General features: G+C 37.7%; 1 protein-coding gene across 2 annotated transcripts in view; it reads left to right on the forward strand.

The window, feature by feature from the left end:
* The first annotated feature begins 1,808 nt into the window (after positions 1-1,808).
* XPO7 (exportin 7) overlaps positions 1,809-13,010 on the forward strand; it is a 36,373-nt gene continuing 25,171 nt past the window's right edge. The window contains exons 1-8 of one of the 2 annotated variants that reach the window (XM_025281820.3): positions 1,809-1,844; positions 2,380-2,526; positions 4,957-5,050; positions 5,820-5,986; positions 6,956-7,048; positions 9,412-9,516; positions 10,966-11,131; positions 11,726-11,799. In XM_025281820.3, coding sequence (XP_025137605.1) covers positions 1,824-1,844; positions 2,380-2,526; positions 4,957-5,050; positions 5,820-5,986; positions 6,956-7,048; positions 9,412-9,516; positions 10,966-11,131; positions 11,726-11,799 — 867 coding nt within the window. In that variant the 5' untranslated portion in view covers positions 1,809-1,823. The remainder of the gene's footprint in view (positions 1,845-2,379; positions 2,527-4,956; positions 5,051-5,819; positions 5,987-6,955; positions 7,049-9,411; positions 9,517-10,965; positions 11,132-11,725; positions 11,800-13,010) is intronic. The other variant, XM_006047937.4, reaches the window with a different exon arrangement.

Raw genomic sequence — 13,010 nt, forward strand, 5'->3', positions numbered from 1 at the left:
CCCAGAGAACATAAATGTAAATGTTTGATTCCCCTTTCCTTCGATGGGCAACCCAAATAAAATGACTATTCACCCTGCGGTTTTTAGACGTTTTCACTAATTGTTTGGGAAAACAAGATTGTTTCCCATTTGTTCTTTTGGAAACAAAGAAATAAAGCTTTTGTTCTTCTAAATGTTCATGTAAATGGTCAAATTACTCTTTTGGGGTTTTTTTTTTTTTTTTACGGTCTTGTTTCCTGAGCTGGGAACTCATTACCAGACTTAGCCTGCAGTGTGCTTTTGTCTACTACATTAAAACAAATCAAAACAAAGCAACAACCAAAAAGCCCACCATAACCTGCATGTAGGTTTCTAGCAGTAAGGAACTTAACTACCAGTGACAGATGCTTAGCCATCGTCATGTGAACTACTTTGTTGTAATAAATGTAAATAAGAGTGGCCCCCCGGGTGGGGGTTGCTCCTGGATCTGACTGATCAGACTTCAAGGAAAGTCATGATACCTTAAGCAGCCTGACCGTTTAGGGAGTTCTGTTCAGGATGCTTGTAGTGGGTGGTCAGAGGTTATGAGGCTGCTGCTGCTTACTGAAACCTCATACCACCCTTTGATGTCTTCTGTGTTAATTATTTTTTAAATAATTTGTTCCTGTTTTAGTTAATCATTTCACAGGCAGGGTGGGGGGTGGAGGTGGAACCCAGCCTGCTAGGTTGAAACAAAAACCTCCTGAAGGAGATTTAATCTCTTGCTTAGGAATGTGGGGATTTATAATTAAACGGATGCATTGGGAGTTTGGCCAGCAGTGGCAGACATAACACTGACTTGCACACATGTCTTATGGAGTTTATGGGATTAATTGGCCTTATCCTCTATTCCTCGTGTTTGTTTATAAGCTATATGAAAAAATCAGATTTCTCTCAATAGAACTTTGATCACTTGAGATCTGGCTTTATGAGTACAGTTTTCTCTGCTTTCACATTGAGGAAGGTATTAAGTGGGACCCCTGCAAGTCAGAGAGGAACAGATTAAATAGATACAGAGTCCCAAGATGTTTTGAAGAGTGGTTTGTTTATTTTGTTCTGCAGTGGAGGTGGTGGTTTTTACTCTTTGGAGGGCTTTCTGAAGTGCGACTGCTAATCCGAGTGTCAGCATCTGTCTTTCTTGTTTCCTTTAGGTTAATGTTTAAAATTTATTAATCAGATTGAGTAAAATAGGTATCCTGCCCCCAGGGCTTTCCTGCTTAGTAGAAAAGCTGTGATTTATATATAAAGTCCTAGTTTAATGAAATAAAGTGATAATGAAAAGCCTTGGGCAGACTGGCTGTGTGATATATTTTAGGCTATTTACACAGGTTGGTTTGCCTAATTATTATTTTGGTTCTTGTCAGAATTGTCATTTCTAATAGTAGTAGGATCCCTCAAACTATTTAAACCAGATCTTGCTTGCTGCTGTAGAAGTTCAAAATTTCTTCTTAAAGTCCAAACTGGTCCTTTAAAAACTTAACAGATGTTTGCCCTCCTCTCCAGTCAGTGAAAGGTGATAGTTACATGAACTCTTAGGGCTTTCCTCTTTGCTTTTAAACACCACACTAAGTGGAAGTGAATTTGTATCCCTTTGGGGTTTTGACCAAAGCACACACCCATCCCCTTCCTGCCTCCCTGGAACTGGTTCAAGATTTGGAAAGTAGGGTTTGTTTGGGGGCGTTTCCCATGTCTTATCTCTGCCTGAGCACATGCTCAGGTTGAATTTATTTTGACCCTGCGCTTTAAATTTGGAACCAAAGCACGAGTTTAAAGTACAACAGAAGAGAGTCTGCTGAACTTTAGACATGAGGGACCCGGGGAGGAAGGTGCGTACTTGCATTCTGAAACTTAGAGGTTGGCCATCTTTGCGTGTACACATAATTATAAGCTGATAGCTACAGGCAAAAGGAGAAATTTCAACCTATGTAAAGATCTGTGTGACGCTTACATTGTGTTTATGTGCTTAATTTTACAGTGATGACTTAGTAATCATAATCTTGAAATTGATGGCTGAGCAAGTAAATTCTGCATTTTTCTTTGAAAACATTTTGGAGAAGCTTAGGATAGGTATTTGCAAGGAAAAAAATGTATCATTTGTGTCTGAACTTTAAGCAAATGACTGAAAAAGTGTATAGATTTTAGGCATTCTGTCCTTTTGTCTTCTAAAGCATCAAATGAAGAGGGCTGTATGTGGTTATTTTTAGATAAAGGTCACCCAGATTCTCCTCCACATTGAGAAGCAAGTCTCTCTTCATTGATTATTATTTATCTCCATCTAGTAATTTCAAGCACAGTATGTATGTAGTCAACTTATGTATGTAGTAGACTGGACTGATTTCTTTTTTGACTGATCTTTTCCAGAGCCTGGCCCAACTAGAGAATCTGTGCAAACAGCTGTACGAAACAACAGATACGACCACTCGACTGCAGGCAGAGAAAGCCTTGGTTGAATTCACCAACAGCCCTGATTGCCTGAGCAAGTGCCAGCTACTCCTCGAAAGAGGAAGTGTACGTAAGATTTGAAAAATCCTAAAGAGGAACAGGTTTAGGAAGATACATTCTGGTTCTAAGTTTAGGGGTGGATTGGGATAACTTCTGTTCCTTGATTCTTCTAGGTACCTCTGCCTTCTTAATTTTCACTTTTAAAACAAACCAGACCTGCCACACTAGCAAAAAAGGCCTTCAGAGTCATCAGGAAAATCTCACTGAGTATATTTTTGTCCTATAATTTTTATTCTTGAATCAAATTTCTGGGACTCCTTTTCTGTTTTTTACACTTATGTATCACTTCACACCTTTTACAAAGAAGACAGGGCTATATATAAATGGCCTTTCTTATCCACAAAATTCTTGTCACCTTTCTGCTCTGTTTTTCCTCCCCTGTACCACAGCTGCTACTTTTTGTCTTAGATGTGCAGGGGAAAAATTTTCCTTCACAATGGAAATGACAGGAAGTTAGAATGTTTAAAATGAAATTAGAACTTCTTCCGGCTTAAAAATGGCATGCAGTGATCAAAATAATGCTTTCATGATACGTAATTTGATTAAGTTAATATTTTTGGCAGGACGGAGGTCTTAGGAAGGACAAGCATCCATCCAGGGTATCATGAAAGGGCATCAAGAAAGTTTAGAATCCCAGCTAGACCAGCAGCCAGCACTCTGCCAGAGACCAGAAGGAAGTGTGAAAAGGAGGAAAGCCATTACTTTATTGAGAGTATAGAATTCTCAATGGCTTCATTTTTAAATTTGCATTAATAGTGTTAGAGAATTTATGCAGTAAATAGAACAGACTACAGTTGGCTAAGTGATATCCTTAGTAGCTAAAGAAGTTGACTCTTTCCCAAGCGTCTGGAGGTTAAAGCATCATGGTCAGAGATAGGGTTGTGCTCTGTTCTGATTTTGCATATAGTATTTTTATATTTCTTTTCCATCACTTGGTTCTGGTATTGAACAGTTTGGATTCGTACTGTAGGAGATTCACAACTAACTCTCAGCTGACTGCCACTGAAGCCCCATGGTGTCATTTGTGACACTGTTAACCCCAGTTCCTCACCCTGATAGTCAGCAGGCTGGAATAACACAGGGGTGCTGCAGTACTGAAAGACTTAATTATAGTGGAGTCTTCCTCTGTCATCTCTATCGACTTCTTCATGATTTAGCAGATTTATTGGAGTCATATTCAGAAACCACTTTCATATTACATAGTTGACTGTTATACACTGTGTTCTACAGTTATAGTAGCCTCTTGCATTATTAGTGATCTGACACACCTGCTTTAATCAGTTTAAACAATGTTCAAGCATTGAATAAAAAATCACATGTCAGAGTCACTTTTTTTGGTGTGGAAGCCATTAACATACATTTTTTTTTTAAGTGGAATGTAATTGCTTTACAGTGTTGTGTTTCTGCTATACAACATGAATTAGCTATATGTATACATGTATCTCCTCCCTCTTGAACCTCCCTCCCATGCCCTCCAAAGTCCCTTTTATAGATTTTTTTCATAAGCTTAAGTTATTTTTATATTTGATGATATGATGTAATGCCTGTGAATAGCCTCTATAGATAGCCTACTGCCCTAAGGACTTACAGTTTCGTGGAAAATTATGTTCAACCCTTGATTAAATTATTTTGGTGATTCTGAGTCTATCCCTGTTATGTGATGTTATGTGTAACACAGCTGCATGGAGGAATTCGAATCTGCATATGGCTCCTTCTTATACATTATGATCAGATTGAATACTCGGCTTCTCCATAAGGTTAAAATTCATTAAAATCTACACTTGAGAATATGGTAATGCTATTCCTTTGCTTAGGGCATAGTTTTTTCTTTCTCATAAATAATTGTTATGAATTTACTACTAAAACCAGCATATACATTCCCCAAAGCAGTAGCTGATTGATAATTGTACTGATGGAAAGATACAATTTGGGGATTAACTACACAGCATAAGGCAGTGGTTCCTTCTAATACTACTTCTACTTTTTTTTTTTTTTTTTCTTCTTCTTTCTAATGCTATACTACAGGAATATTATGAGGCGAAACTTTTTTAAACATTGCTATAACAAGGCTATTGGAGAAGATTTCTTGATTTTAATGAAAGAAGAGATTTGTCTTCTATAGAGCTTAATATCTTTCTGTAAAGATCTCCTCTAACTTCTCCTCCGTCAAAATGATACAGATACTTGTATTAGATTCAGTTTGATCAGGCATTCACTTTATCCTGCCCTTTATTCATGACTGAAGTCAGCTTAATGAGTACAGATGATGAATGGGCTCATTTTTCCTTAGTATGAGACCCTTAAAAATCCAGAGGATCAAATGTAACAAAGCTGATTAAAATTCTTAAATCTGAACTCAGATCTCCAAGTTAAAAACTTTGACTGACTTACTTAATAAAATTGAATCCTAAGCCCTTTCCCCCTCTCTTTTCACAGTCATCTTACTCCCAGTTACTGGCAGCTACATGCCTTACAAAGCTTGTATCGCGCACAAATAACCCTCTACCATTGGAACAACGGATAGATATTCGTGAGTAGAAAGTTGTCTTTTCTCTCTTAAATTAGTTTGTTTAGTGATGTTCTAGTAATAGTTACGTTTATGTTGCTTGTTTGATAATGTTCTGAAGTTACTAGGCATACAGAATATCTAGAATATAGTTTCTTTCCAGAATTGGGCTTAAAAGTGAAGAGGGCCCAATATAATTGCTCCTAGATAAAGCCCAAGTTAGCTGTTTTGTTTTCAGAAAGTTTCTTTTACCTGGTCTTCACCATCACTGGTAACTAAGAAAAACATTGCTGAAGATTTTGAATCCTGTGCCAACCATGCTGTTTAACCATCAAGAGCTAGATTCAAGGCTCCCTTACTTCAGATTCTTCATTGTGACTTGTATACAATTCTGAGCTGAAAAGTTTGGTGGTGGTGGTTTAGTTGCTAAGTCGTGTCCGACTCTTGCAACCCCATGGACTGTAGCCTGCCAAGCTCCTCTGTCCATGAGATTCTCCAGGCAAGAATACTGGAGTGGGTTGCCATTTCTTTCTCCAGGGGATCTTCCTGACCCAGGAATTAAATCAGGGTCTCCTGCTTTTGCAGGCAGATGATTTACCAACTGAGCTATGAGGGAAGCCCTCATAGTTGGAAAGTTTAGTGAATCTTAAATTTAAAGTCCTGTTTCTCAGTAGTGTGAATAATTAAGGAAGTTTAGGGTAAAGAGTCTAGATTTACCACTTCTTAGACATTTAACAACACACACCCTTCCCTGGCAGAGCCATCTCCAATGTAGACTATTTCTGTTTTATAGGGAACTATGTGCTCAACTATCTTGCCACTCGGCCAAAGCTGGCCACTTTTGTGACGCAAGCACTTATCCAATTATATGCCAGGATCACAAAGTTGGGCTGGTTTGACTGTCAGAAGGATGACTACGTCTTCAGAAATGCAATCACAGATGTCACAAGGTTTTTACAGGTATGATGTATACATTCGATGAAATAGAAAGAAGTGAAGCAATATATGCTTACTTAGATATTGATCTGCAAATGGAATTGTTTGGTACATTTTCTTCCTTATCCTTTTAATTCTTAATGTCTTGGTTTTACATGTTTACATGTCAGCACAAACCCTACTTCATTCTTTCTATTGCTTACATACTATTCCAGTTTAAAACACTATAATTCATTTAACTCTTCTAGGCAAGTATTTAGTTAGTATCTATATCTAGACTGGTAAATAAATACTTGGGTGAATATTCCTTGTGTGTGTGTGTTTGTGTATTTATACTTCGAGCTAAGTGTGTTTATAGTGTGAATTCCTAGCCTTTGAATTATTCAGTGAGAAGACATGTGTATTTTGGGTTTACATGGATATTCCAAATTACCCTCAAAAAAAGTTATTCCCTCCAACAGTTAATATGTCTGTTTCCCTGTACCTCCACCCTGTGAGCTCAGCTTTCTTATTTTTCCAGTTTCATAGGTAGAAAGAATTGGTAGCTCAGCATTTGAGTTATGAATGAGACAAACAAATTTTCATATGCTCATTTACTACTTATTTTTGCTTTTTGTGAACTTCCTGTTTATATCTTAGGTACATTTTTTTAATCAGTTCTTTGCCCTTTTTTGTATACAGCCTTTCATATAAATTATCTTACACATTCATTTGTCTTTTATCTCAGATGTGATTTGCTAATTTCTCTTCCTACAATATGTATAGTGTAAAGCTTGTGGATATTTTTAACATACAAAAGGTTTCAATTTTGATGCAGTCAGATTTAGCAGTCCTCTTATATATCAGTTAGATTTTGTGTCCTGCAAAGCAGCAGTTTTAAAATACCAATTTCTCATACCTTGTCTAGGCAGTTTAAGTATGACTGCATTCCAGATGCTGAAATCAAGCTGCACAGGCCAACTCTTTCTGCCTTACCTTTTTTTTTTAAACCAGGATAGTGTTGAATACTGCATCATTGGTGTCACGATTTTATCGCAGCTAACCAATGAAATTAATCAAGTAAGTGCTACAGCCTTCCTCATTGAAGTAAGTGCCATATTTTTACTTAGTATTGGTGTTTTCTGCCTGTGTGTGGGATGATCTTTTTTGGCAGTTGTGTGCTTTTGCGGTAAGTGATTAATGCCCTTTTGAAACAAAATAGTTCCATGGGGTTTTCCTCTGTGAGTGAAGTCCGGATGCCCTTCCATCTCCAGAATATTTTTTCTCTCATCTCAGCCTTCCTCAGTGGTATTAATGTTTAATGTTAGAGAAGAGCGCAATGATCCTAAGTCAGAACTTAGGAAACCCGCATCATTGGTGTGCTCTTTCTGCTGTATAAGTTAATGTATTTATAATCATTCAAAAATCAGTTCTCATTTGCCTTTATTAAAGATTTTGCTGATAATCTTCTCAGAATGCACAAAACATTCTGCTAAATATCAAATAATTTTTTAAAATAGTCATCGATGTCACAGATTACTACAGAGGAAACACCAGTGGCTTTCTTTTGCTCTGGCTATAATATTTTTTAGTCATTTACTTTTGTATCCAGCCAAAATGTTATAATTATTGAACAGGCCTGAATTAATTGTAACAGCTCACCCTTCAGCTGTCAGCTATTAATTACATTGGCATCACTGTTGCTATTGCTCATACTTATGCAGACGTTTTAATTAACCCTGAGAAATTTAACTGAGTTGGTATTTTAAATACACTCACTAGCTTAGAGCCTATTAAAATCTGGAGTCCATATTGTATTCTCTGTCACATGCAATCCACACTACGATTGGTAATTATTAAAATAATAATTTATACTTTTGAGTGATTTCTGTGTGGCAGGCACTGTTCTAAGCACTTATATTAATTTTATTCTCATAGTAGTCCTATGAGATAGAGACTCTGGTTATGCTGTTTTCTGGATAAGGAAACCAAGGCACATAAAGATTAACTAATTTGCCTATGATATCACAGTTACCAGGCGACAAACAGTGTATGAATTCAGACCCGCATAGGCTTATTGCAGAGCCTTTGCTCTTAATTTGCTTATTATTTAAGCACTCCTGTCCTTGTAGTAACTGGAATAGGAAATGGCAACCCACTACAGTATTCTTGCCTGGAAAACTCCATGGACAGAGACGCCTGGCAGGCTATAGTCCATGGGGTCGCAGAGTCAGACACGATTGAACACACACACAAACACACACCCTTGTTATAAGAGAGCATGCATTTTTACGTACAGATTGTAGGGTTAATGCTCTTCCTTTGGAAGCTTGGCTCCACAAAATCCATCAGTGTTGGTATTTTAGAATCTTTTCAAAGTTTTGTATTTATCTTTCTTAAGAAAGCAATAGAAATGTGTGTGATGTACTTAAGATGTAATTATTCTCTGGATTATGATCTGTGTAACAGATTGTATATGGCATCTGGTATATAATCTAGTGATATCTTTTTATCTAAGACATTTGTAACACAGTGACACTGAGGCTAAAATCAGAATATCTTGAACTCTGTGCAACTGAATTTTCTATTGGCTTTTTTTTTTTTTTTTTGCTTTAGATTTAAATTAGAAAGCATATTTCTGTTATCATTCCAATTTGAACTTAGAAATAAAATTGGGGGTGGATGTTCCATAATGTGCCAAAAGGAAGATGAGCTCCCTCCTGCATGAGTTGATCAGTATATAGAAGTGACTTGAGCTTACAATAAGTGGTTGGACTAAATATTGTTGGCAACCTTGAAATTCCTTTAACACTCTTATTGAGTACGTACTGTGTGTCAGTTATAGAGGACATACGAAAGAAGTAAGAGATTTAATCCCTGACCGCAAAAACCTTTAAAATATGACTGAAAAGACAAGGACAGAGGAGTGAGAGACCAGTACAGCCCCTTGATTGAAGTCCTCACTTCTGTGGAATAGACTGCATGTTGACATAGGTGAGAAAAGAAGGAGTATTATACAGGCTATTGCCATTTATCTTAAGTTCATGGCTGTAGTAACTTCAGCTCTGACTGGGTTATTTAGCAAAATCCAAGCCTTATGACTGTCTGTTTTTGAGACTCAGCCTCAAAAGAGCATGATAATAATTATTAACAAAGCTTGCAACAGTTTGTTAAATATTACCTCCCTAAGTGCAGAGGAAAGGGAAACCTTGCAGTGGAGTCACTGTGCTTTCTTCCTATCTTCCCTCTGTAAATGGTAGAGACATGATGTCCTGCGGAGCTGTTGCCGCTTACCGTCATCCTCAGTCTCTCACTAAATAGAGTTTAATAGTAACTTAAATGTTTAAAATGTATTTTGTTATTTTTGTTGATCTTATTGAAAAATCTTTCTACTTTATTTGAAGTCTACATGAAAAATTTTTTCTTTGCCATTAATTTTAAAACTTGTGTTGGTTTGTTTTTCTGCACAGGCAGACACCACGCATCCTTTAACCAAGCACAGAAAAATAGCCTCTTCTTTCCGAGATTCATCGTTATTCGATATCTTCACACTTTCGTGCAATTTACTAAAACAGGTGAGATTGTGTGTTGGTACCTGCTTCCCGGTTCCTTTGAAAGAATCAGAGTAAGTGGGGACTTGTTAGATGTCAGCTCTTCACTGACCCGTGAGAGTGTATGTATCTCTTTAATTATCATCTCTCACATAATATATATGTCCGAGATGTTGATGACCTTCCAGTCTGAGAGAAAGAATTATTTCCTGATTTCACATCTGTTCCCCTAGGTAAGGAGCCGAAAGTGAACACTTATCCCATGCTCCTATTTTAAAGAAACTAGTTTGCCATGAAGCTTGAGGTTTTTGTTGTTTGGTCTTTTTAATATCCACATAAGACCTTCCTATATGGAGTTAAAGCATCTTCCTTTTATGGTGTTTGATTCTCAGTGCTCTGAACACAGGCTCAGACTGCATTGTTAGCACATTAAAACTAGGCTGGCTCCCCTGTCCCCTGCTGAGTTACAGGCAGTGAATAAACAAGCAGCATCTGTAAGGAAAAGCAGATTTTGAATTTTTAACATCCATTTAGATTTCATAACCTGAAGGGGCAGACAGTATCACCGAAGGAAATTAACTGTTTTAAAATAGAAAGTTGGTATTTCAATTCATATATTGATAGTCTTGAACTAAGGAAGAAATGTTAACCTGTAAATTGTACACATTTATAGCTGTGTTTGGATGTTTTGTCCATATAGAAAGCCAAATGGAATTACCCTCTGATTTTGTGTTCATTTGGGGTTTCTGTTTGTTTTATTGTTCTTGTTCTCATTTTCCAGTGTGTCTCAATTGTAATATGAGAAGCAAGGTTGGATTTTTCTTTTGTCCCAATTGATGATGTCCATCCATCTTTTCCTTCGGCTACCTAGTTTTACTTCAGAATTCCCCAAAAGTCCTCAGTTTGGGCAAGCTGCCTTGTAAAAACTGTTGTACCCTCTAGAGGGGGAAAAAGCTTGTGAGAAAACAGGATTGAATCCTCTTCTGATACTGATGCTATCAGAAACGAACCAGCTAGTCCCTGAGGTCACAACTGGTAGAAACTTGAATCTCATAGTCACCATAGCTCTGGGGCATTATTGAGCTGTAGGCAGGTACACTGCTGATGAATAAATAAAAAGGCTCTAACATGCAAATGAAGTAACCATTCATCCCATATTGCTTCAGAATTATCTGCGGCCACGATGTCTGCAGCATGTAAAGAGTAAATGTCAAAGAGGGAGTTTCTTTAAATACTAGCTTCATGTTTTTATGAACATGAAATACGTTTTAATAGTAAATAAGGAGCCAGGAGTTTCATGGTGATGGAAGGACTTTGAAGGTACTAGAAGTGCTGCATCTCCTGGCAGAGAACCACCACTCAACTGTGCTGAGCCACCTCCTTTTCTGGCTCAGCAGCCTCCTTGTAAGTCTGGTAGCAAGCTTGGAAGAAAGGAGTGACTGTTTGGGGCTCATTATGTGGTCATTTTTACAGGCTTCTGGAAAGAATCTGAACTTGAATGATGAAAGTCAGCATGGCTTGCTGATGCAACTGCTCAAGCTCACTCATAACTGCCTAAACTTTGATTTCATTGGCACTTCCACTGACGAGTCCTCAGATGACCTGTGCACGGTACAGATCCCCACCAGCTGGAGATCAGGTAACACGGCCACACCCTCACACCAGGCTGCTGCTCCCCTCTACCTGGAGTCAGCAGAGTGGGCTCAGGATCCCTTGGCAGATCCCCTGCTTGCTGTCAGAGAAAACTTGGGAGACTGGTGTGGGTCTTTATAAAGTTAGGGAGCTGCACTTGGGAGGATCCCCCAGCTGGGGCAAACTCTTGGTTACCCGGTTTCTGATGGATGTGAGTTTGACCTTATATTTCTCACCTAGAGACTTCTGCTTTCTTGCTCATTTGAGAGAGTTTCTAGCTTTAAAAACAAAGAACCTGTGCATGTGCTTGGTATTGTGTTCCTAAAAGATAAAAATTCTTTCTATGAAGAATCCTGCTTGTCTTACATTGTTTGAGAATCAGAAAAAATGAATCCATTTCTTAGAGGAACTAAAAACTAATGCTTTTGTAAAAAAAAGAAAGGAAAACAAAAAGCCCCCATTAGTTTGTCACTTTCAAAGGAAATAAACATTCTGTAAGATAAGAAAGCAGGAAGATAACGCTCCCCGATGACTGTAGAGCGCCAGAGTGCACCGGCCCCAGTGTGCAGACAATTCAGTAATGTGCTCTTTTCTCTTTCAGCGTTCTTAGATTCTTCAACTCTGCAGCTGTTTTTTGACCTCTATCATTCCATCCCTCCTTCGTTTTCACCTCTGGTGAGTCAGGACTACAGTTTCTGTTTCTGGAATGTAGTAGTAGCAAATGAGCTTTATGTTCATTGTGTTGTACAAAATCATAGAAGTAAAGTTTCTTCCTAGGAATACTAGGGTTAGTTATCTAGCTTGTTGAGATAAAGCTTGTCAGTTAAAGGTTCTCACTATAAAGTCTTGATTCCTTTTAAACTGTTCCTGTCTAATGACAAATTGCTACAGGTGTCAAGTTCTTTGGTCCCCTTTGTGTCTGACTTTGTACTGTACCTCAAATTGCCAAAGGCTAGAGTGTGGGGAATTCATCTTATGTGGTCTAGTAGAAGATTGCCAAGACTGAGATTTCTGAAAATCCCTCAGGCCTATGTTATGTAAGTGATCAGTGGAAGCTGCATTGGAAAGGCAGGTTTGCATACTTGTCCTTAATAAAATTGGAAAGCTCTTGGGAATGCTGCATTTCTCCTTTAAAGCAATAATTAACCTCAAATCCCAAAATTCATTTGGGTCCTAAAAAGTCAGTGATCTGATATTTCAGATTGTTGGTGTAAAATGTTGTTGTACAAAACTTAGAAAGTAAAGGAACGTCAGTGGGTGTTTTGCACAGTGCTTCTGCGTAGACTGCTTTCCTGGTCACTATGTCACTTTTCCAAATTAATGCGGACTTGCACTTTAGCAGAAACATGAATTTGTGTTGCTTGTATCATTACATTTACTTCTGCTGTTAGTCAACAGAGGTCCACCTCCCGGAGTAGAAAGTAGGGAGAAGAAGGGCAGAAAATAGATCAAGAGGGGCTAACAGAATGTAAATTTCTAGCACAATGGGGAAAGGGGAAAATGTTTCATTGTAAAACCTGTTTTCTTTTGAGCATAGCTCTGACTTGGTTATTTCATGATAGCACTACATAGCAAAACCTGATTAGCCAAAAGGCCTTAATAAAACAGAAAAAAAAAAAAAAAAAAACTATGTCTAAAGCATTGTTTACTGTCAGTTGCTTGGTATTTTCAAGTTTAAATATGTATCTTAAACACAAAGAAGCCGTAGGGGTGGTTGAAAAATAATACCTGTATGAATTTCCAAACTGTGGATTTAACTAGTTGTTATGCTCACTGTGAGTCTAATGCCCTTTATTTTTCTTTAAATAAAGCTGTTTCAGATATCCTCAACTACACCTTCCTTGATCTTTTTTTTAATATCATTATAATGATAGCAGAGGGTGACA

Source organism: Bubalus bubalis, chromosome 3, assembly GCF_019923935.1.
Source record: "Bubalus bubalis isolate 160015118507 breed Murrah chromosome 3, NDDB_SH_1, whole genome shotgun sequence".
NCBI lineage: Eukaryota > Metazoa > Chordata > Mammalia > Artiodactyla > Bovidae > Bubalus > Bubalus bubalis.